The 8,260-nt window shown below is 39.7% G+C and overlaps 1 protein-coding gene across 1 annotated transcript; it reads right to left on the bottom strand.

Annotated features, from left to right (window-relative positions):
* Nucleotides 1-6,315: 6,315 nt before the first annotated feature.
* On the bottom strand, nucleotides 6,316-7,251 carry LOC112919830 (olfactory receptor 4F21-like). The gene has a single exon (XM_025998336.1). It carries the CDS (start codon nucleotides 7,249-7,251, stop codon nucleotides 6,316-6,318), a length of 936 nt encoding a protein of 311 aa, XP_025854121.1.
* Nucleotides 7,252-8,260: the final 1,009 nt, after the last annotated feature.

The raw sequence follows: 8,260 nt of genomic DNA, 5'->3' as shown, positions 1-8,260 counted from the left end.
TTTATGCCAGTACCACACTGTCTTGATAATCACAGTTTTGTAGTACAACGTGAAATCCAGCATTGTGATGCCCCTGGGTCTGGTTTTCTTTTTCAATATTCCCCTGGGTATTTGGGGTCTTTTCTGATTCTACACAAATATGAAAATGATTTGTTCCAACTCTCTCTTTGAAGAAAGTCCATGGTATTTTGATAGGGATTGCATGAAAAATGTAAATTGCCCTGGGTAGCATTGACATTTTCACAATATTAATTCTTCCAATCCATGAGCATGGAATATTTTTCCATCTCTTTGTGTCTTCTCAATTTCTTTCAGAAGTGTTCTGTAGTTTTAGGGTATAGATCCCTTACCTCTTTGCTTAGGTTTATTCCTAGGTATCTTATGCTTTTGGGTGCAATTGTAAATGGGGTTGACTCCTTAATTTCTCTTTCTTCACTGTCATTGTGAGTGTATAGAAATGCCATTGATTTCTGGGCATTGATTTTGTATCCTGCCACACTGCCGAATTGCTGTATGAGTTCTAGCAATCTTGGGTGGAGTCTTTTGGGTTTTCTATGTACAGTATCATGTCATCAGTGAAGAGGGAGAGTTCGACTTCTTCTTTGCCAATTTGAATGCCTTTAATGTCTTTTTGTTGCCTGATTGCTGAGGCGAGGACTTCCAGTACTATGTTGAATAGCAGTGGTGAGAGTGGACATCCCTGTCGTGTTCCTGTTCTTAGGGGAAAGGCTCCCAGTGTTTCCCCATTGAGAATGATATTTGCTGTGGGCTTTTTGTAGATGGCTTTTAAGATGTTGAGGAATGTTCCCTCTATCCCTACACTCTGAAGAGTTTTGATCAGGAATGGATGCTGTATTTTGTCAAATGCTTTCTCTGCATCTATTGAGAGGATCATATGGTTCTTGTATTTTCTCTTGTTGATATGATCTATCATGTTGTTTGCTTTATAAGTGTTTAACCAGCCTTGCATCCCGGGGATAAGTCCCTCTTGGTCATGGTGAATAATTTTAATGTACTTTTGAATCCTATTGGCTAGTATCTTGGTAAGAATTTTTGCATGTGTGTTCATCAGGGATATTGGTCTATAATTCTCTTTTTGGTGGGGTCTTTGTCTGTTTTTGGAATTAAGGTGATGCTGGCCTCACAGAATGACTTTGGAAGTATTCTATCTCTTTCTATCTTTCAGAGCAGCTTTAGTAGCATAGGTATTGTTTCTTCTTTAAACATTTGATAGAATTCCCCTGGGAAGCCATCTGGCCCTGGACTTTTGTGTTTTCAGAGGTGTTTGATGACTGCTTCAATTTCCTCCCTAGTTAATGGCCTTTCGGGTTTTTCTTCCTGTTCCAGTTTTGGTAGTTTTTGGTTTTCCAGAAATGCGTCCATTTCTTCTAGATTGCCTAATTTATTGGCATATAACTGCTCCTAGTATGTTTCTAAATTCGTTTGTGTTTCCTTGGTATTGGTTGTGATCTCTCCTTCCTCTTTGATGATTTTATTAATTAGAGTCTTTTCTCCTTTGTTTGTAATAAGGCTGTCTAATGGTTTTTATATGTGACTAATTCTTTCAAAGAACCAACTCCTGGTTTTGTTGACCTGTTCCACAGTTCTTCTGGTCTGTATTTCATTGAGTCTGCTTGAACCTTTATCAACTCTTCTTCTGGGTGAAGGTTTTATTTGTTGTTCCTTCTCCAGGTCCTTTAGGTGCAAGGTTAACTTGTGTATTTGAGTTTTTTCCAGTTTTTTGAGGGATGCTTGTAATTTTATGTATTTCCCCCTCAGGACTCCTTTTGCTGTATCCTAAAGATTTTGAATGGTTGTATCTTTAAACTCATTAGTTTCCATGAATCTTTTTAATTCTTCTCTAATTTCCTGGTTGACCTTTGAATCTTTTAGCAGGTTGTGGTCTTTAACCTCCACGTGTTTGAATTTCCTCCAAATTTCTTCTTGTGATTGAGTGTAGTTTCATTGCATTATGGTCTGAAAATATGCAGGGGACAATATCAATATTTTGGTATCAGTTAAGACCTGATTTGTGACCCAGTACATGGCCTATTCTGGAGAAAGTTCCTTGTGCACTTGAGAAGAATGTGTATTCCGTTTCGTTTGGATGTAAAGTTCTGTAAATATCTGTGAAATCCATCTGGTCTGGTGTATCATTAAAGCTATTGCTTCTTTGGAGATGTTGTGTTTAGATGATCTGTCATTTGCAGAAAGCACTGTGTCGGAGTCTCCCAGTATAAGTGTATTATTATCTAAATATGTCTTAACTTCGGTTTTAATTGATTGATATACTTGACAGCTCCCACATTAGGGGGCATAAATATTCATGATTGTTAGGCCTTCTTGTTGCATAGATCCTTTAAGTATGATATAGTGTCCCGCTTTATCTCTTACTACAGTCTTTGAGATAAACTTTAATTTATCTGATATGAGATTTTCTACCCCTTCTTTTTTGTGAGAACCATTTGAATGGCAAATGGTTCTCCAACCTTTCATTTTCAGGCTGTAGGTGTCCTTAGGTCTAAAATGAGTCTCTTGTAGACAGGAAATAGATGGGTCTTGCTTTTTTATCCAGTATGAAACCCTGCGCGTTTTGATGGGATCATTAAGATCATTCATGTTCAGAGTCACTGTTGAAAGAGATAAATTTAGTGTCATCATGATACCTATTCAGTGCTAGTTTTTGTGGATTATTTCTTTGGGCTTCCTCTTTCTTTTACAGAGTCCCCTTTAATATTGCTTGCAGGTCTGGTTTGGTGGTCACATATTCTTTCAGTTTCTGCCTATTTTGGAAACTTTATATCTCTCCTTCCATTCTGAACGAGAGCCTTGCTGGATAAGGTATTCTTTTTAAAAAAAATTTTTTTAATTGGATAAAGCATTCTTGACCGCATGTTCTTCTCATTTAGTACCCTGCATATGTCCTTTCTGGCCTGTCCCGTCTCTGTGGAGAGATCTGGTATTAATCTAATATTTTTCCCCATATAGGTTAGGGATATCTTGTCTCTTGCTGCTTTAAGGATTTTCTCCTTATCTTTGGAATTTGCAAGTTTCATTCTTAAATATTGAGGTGTTGAACGGATTTTATTTATTTTAGGGGGGAGAACTCTCTCTCTCCTGGATGTGAATGCCTGTTGCCCTCTACAAATTAGGGAAGTTCTCAGCTATGATTTGTTCAAATATCCTTTCTGGTCCTCTGTCCCTTTCAGCATCCTCTGGAACCCCAATTACACGTGTATTTTTTCCTTAGGACCTCCAGTTTGGGTTGATCTGATTTAATTGGTTTTTAACGTCAGCCTAATTAGATCTAAATTCTGCAGTCATGAAGTCTTTGAATCCTTTATGCTTTTTTTCCAGAGCCACCAGTAGCTTTACAATTGTGCTTCTGAATTGGCTTTCTGACATCGAATTGTAATCAAAATTCTGTAACTCTGTAGCAGAGAGTACTATTTCTGATTCTTTCTTTTGTAGTGTGTTCTTCTTTCTAGTCATTTGCTCAATGCCAAGTGGCTGTATGAGCAGGCTGCATCAATAATATCAACCACTACCTAAGTAAATTTCACTCTAGATGATTCTGCCAAAGTCAGAGACCAGAAACTGAACACAGTATCAGAAGGAAATAAAACAAAATGACCACTAAAGTGAAAAACAAATTTTAAAACAAAGTATTAAAAAATAAAAGGCTTGGAATCCTAAAGAAGGAGAGAAAAAAAAGAAAAGAAAAAGAAAAAAGAAAAAAGGAGAGAAAAAAGAAATGAGGGGGACTGGGAGATGGTGTTGATGAAGATGTTGTAGTAGACGAAGAATGTAGTCTACCTGAGGAGTTTTAGAGGGGGATCCTCTTGGTTCTGACTATATTTTCTGTATGTTAGAACATGCTTATTCCCAAATTTATATAAACCATAAATACTTGTAGAGGGCCCCAACATTGACCACCAAAACATAAATGAGATAAAAGAGGGGGGCAGAATGTGAATGAGGAATCTCACAGAATGAACCAGCACGGTATACCACTTGGTTTTGGGTGTATGCTGGTCATGGTTTAGAAGTATTAACTTCCACCATTGTGGAACAATGAGGCAGCCAAAACAAAAAACACAAAACAAAACAAAACAACATATCTTGTATATCGCCCCAAATTAAGTTTATTATGTTCAGGGGAATGTAGAAGTGGAAAATATATCTAGAACCTGTAATTGTAGAAATATGTAAGTCAAAAGGGAAGAAACTTGGGCAGCCCTTGTGGCTCAGCAGTTTAGTGCCACCTTCAGTCCAGGGTGTGATCCTGGGGGCCTGGGATCGAGTTGGGACTCCCTGCATGGAGCCTGCTTCTCCCTCTGCCTGTGTCTCTCTCTGTGTCTCTCATGAATAAATAAATAAAATCTTTTATTTTATTTTTTTAAATTATTTATTTATTTATGATAGTCACAGAGAGAGAGAGAGAGGCAGAGACACAGGCGGAGGGAGAAGCAGGCTCCATGCACCGGGAGCCTGATGTGGGATTCGATCCCGGGTCTCCAGGATCGCGCCCTGGGCCAAAGGCAGGCGCCAAACCGCTGCACCACCCAGGGATCCCTAAATAAAATCTTTTAAAAAAAGGGAAGAATCTTAAAAATGAAGAGGTAGTAAAATATTGTAGTTATGGTGGGAAAAGAGAAAAAAGTTGGAAATTCACAGTCTGATATAAAAACGAGTTGTACTGGGAAAAGGAAGGAAAAAAAGGAGGGGTACCCTCTGGTTCTATATACTGTAAATTCCTCGACTTCTCCTGGAGCTTTCAAGTGATGCTTGGTCAAGAACTTGCTCTTCCCCTGTCCTTCTTGCTAGTCTTCTGGGGGAGGGGCCTGCTGTGCTGACTCTCAGGTGTGTGCACCTGGGGGCGCTGCCTCACCGTCTGCCAGGTGCCAGGCTCAGTGGGAGCTGTTCGTCCTGGGATGCCTCTGTTCCCTGGCGGCCCTACTCCGCCCCAGGCACAGGATGTCACGGTGAGTAACAGTAACACCAGAGGAGGCCAGCACTCCAGCTCTTGAGTCAGCTCCTGTAGTAACTACCACAGTCTCCCAGGCGGCACTGGCCCACGTGCTCCGGGGGCGGGGGTGCTGATGTGGAGAGCTGGGGGGCGCCTGGTGGTAGGGGGGTCCTCATCGTCCGGTACCCTCCCTGTCTCTGCCTGTCCCTATGGGAGCGCAGGCTGCTGAGCTGTGTCCCCTGCTGCCCTGGGATCCGGCCGGCACCCCTGGAATCGCACTCCCGGGGTGTCCAGCGCCCTCTGCGTGGAGCTGCTGACCGAGCTGCTCCAGAGGCCCCGCTGGGCACATCCCGGTTACTGAGCTCGGCTCACAGCTGCGGCGGCTCTGCCCCTGGCGCGCTTCCTCCGCTAGTGACCCTGGGGGCTGGAGGCTCCGCCGCCCATCCTGTGTCTCCGCCCGGCTTCCCTGCTGAGTGCCTTTCCGTTCGGGAAGAATCTGGTGCGGTTTTAATTTCCTGCTCCTCCGGGACTAGGCTTTCCTGTCCCAGAAGCTTTTCGCCTTTGGGCCCTAACCCGGATCCTTGCGCTGGGCCCTCCCCCACTGGATTCTTTAAAAATTTTTTTCCACCTTCCTACCTTGCTGGAGGCGCAAATGCTTCTCTCTGTAGTGTTTCAGCTGTTCTCTTTATAAATCTCAGTTTTGATTCATAGGTGTTCAGGATAGTTTGAAAGTTACTAGGTAAATCGGTGGGGACAGGTCACTTAGGGGCCCTACTCCTCCACGGTCTTGCCCCACCCTCAAATACCACTAAATATACCCTCTGTTGGTATCCTCTTTTTTCCCTTCTCCTGTCTCCATTTCTGAACAAATGTGTTCCCAATGCCCCATCCAATAAACTCCCTGCCTGCTCAATTTGTCTCTGGGCCTTCTTTTAAATAATAAGTAAAGCCATTGGACACACACACATACACACACACACACACAGCAATTTAATGTGATGATTCTTGATGTTCATTCATTCATCAGAATCAATTTACAGGTTATTTTTAGGCCTTATGAATTGCAGAAACAATGTTTTTACATTTTTATTTGAAAAATAAACGACAGTCCAAAATTAAAATGTTCTTTGTCAGATTATGCTATTTTCTGTTAGAATACCAATTCTTCATATGATGAATTTACTTTCCCGTGATTGGTAATGGTCATATACTCCACAGGTGAAGTAGCAACAGGCCTAGGATGGGAGATGATGAGTTCATTCAGGATGTTAAGTTTGAGGTACTTAAATAGGGATGGGTCACCATGTAGTGGGATGGTTATTTTTAGAGCTCCAAGAAAGATGTGATCAAAAAAATGTGGAATAAGATATCTTTTTGCTCAGTCTTTTTATAGTTACCTTTATGTCTTTGTTCCTTAGTGTATAGATGGTAGGATTCAGGACAGGGATTATAGCAAACTCCACAATGAACAGATTTTTATCAATTGAAGGTGGGGGAGAAGGCCAGACATACAGAAACATGCATGGGGTGAAAAACAAAAAAACCACAGTGATGTGAGCTGACAAAGTAACAAATGCCTTGGATAATTCTCCTGAAGAACGTTTCCAGACTGTAATCAAAATGAATGAGTAGGAAAGGATTAGCAGGAAGAAGGTGCCCATGCTCATGAAGCCACTGTTAGCAGTAACGATAAACTCAAAATTGACTGCATCTGTGCATGCAAGTTTTATGATCTTAGGAAAGTCACAGTAAAAGCTGTCTACTTTATTAGGCCCACAAAAAGGCAAGTTTATAACAAATAAAAACTGAGACATAGCATGAATCACTCCCGTTACCCATCCAGTGATTACGAATGAAATACATATTTTAGAGTTCATGATTTTCAAGTAGTGAAGAGGTTTACATATTGCTGTACACCTGTCAAATGCCATGGCTATAAGTAATACCATCTCCACTCCTCCTATGATGTGGATGAAGCATATCTGTGCCATACAACCTTGGAAAGAAATTATTTTGTATTCATTTAAGAGGTCTTTGATTATTTTGGGCACTGTGGTAGAGGAAAGACACACATCAATGAGGGACAGGTTGGCCAGCAGAAAGTACATGGGAGAATGTAGGTGAGAATCAAAAATTACCAAAAACAAAATAAAAAGATTTCCCAAGATGACTGCTAAATAGAGCAAAGAACATATCAAGATGAGAAAGAGCTTTTTCTCCCAAGAACAAGAAAGGGCCAGTAACACAATCTCGGTGACCACAGAATCATTTAATCCACCCATTGACTGGACAGGAGAGCTGATTTTCAAGTGACCTGAAGATAAAAATTAAAAAGAGAACTTATTACTGGCAGAAACATAGCTTCCCTATTTGCCTTGCAAAATAAGTTAGATATAATTGACTGAGAAGAGAAAAATGAAGAATTTGGAGGGAATAAGTTTAGTAGCAAATTTAGTACATAAAAGGGGATATGTGAAGGAAAATATGTGACTATAAATTTTGCAGATAGAGTCAAAAGGAGTTACTTTATTTTTCACCCTATACTTAAATCTTTTTAAATTTTTTTCTCAAAGGTTTCTTGATCATTATCCTGACCATTGCCCTAAATATTCTCATTCCACATAAATATGTAATTCTCTATTCTCTTACCTCAGCCTTTTATAGCCCCTTTAAATTTTCCTTTTTACAAAGCAGATGAACATAGAAGAAGGGAAGGAAAAAATGAAATAAGATGAAAACAGAGAGGGAGGCAAATCATAGGAGACTATTAACTATAGGAAACAAGAAGGGTTGCTGGAGGGGGTTTGTGGGTTAAGGGGGAATTGGTGATGGGCATTAAGGAGGGCACTTGAAGTCATGAGCACTGGGTATGCAGTGATATATGAAACAGATAAATCACTAAATTCACCTCTGAAATGAATAATATTTTATATGTTAATTAAATTTAATTTAAGTAAAAAATTTTTAAAAATGTTTCCCTTCTTCTCTTGGGCTTATAGAGATCACCATGACAAAAGTACTTGAGTATATCCTATCACTCACTACATTGGGCTTTTAAAGTTTATTTATTTATTTATTTATTTATTTATTTATTTATTTATTTATTTATTTACTTTTTAAGTTTAAATGGAACCCAGGTGTATAGGCTTAATAATTCTAATACTTTTTATGACATCATTATCACCATTGGTCCAAGACCACCTTTAATAAACAGATTACTTAATGAGGAGCTAAAAATAAAATATTGCATATCTGAAAGTAAAGAGGAGTAAATATAATTGTAACTAATAA

The sequence above is a fragment of the Vulpes vulpes genome, chromosome 15, assembly GCF_048418805.1.
Source record: "Vulpes vulpes isolate BD-2025 chromosome 15, VulVul3, whole genome shotgun sequence".
Taxonomy (NCBI): Eukaryota; Metazoa; Chordata; class Mammalia; order Carnivora; family Canidae; genus Vulpes; species Vulpes vulpes.
This window is presented reverse-complemented; position numbering and strand designations above follow the sequence as displayed.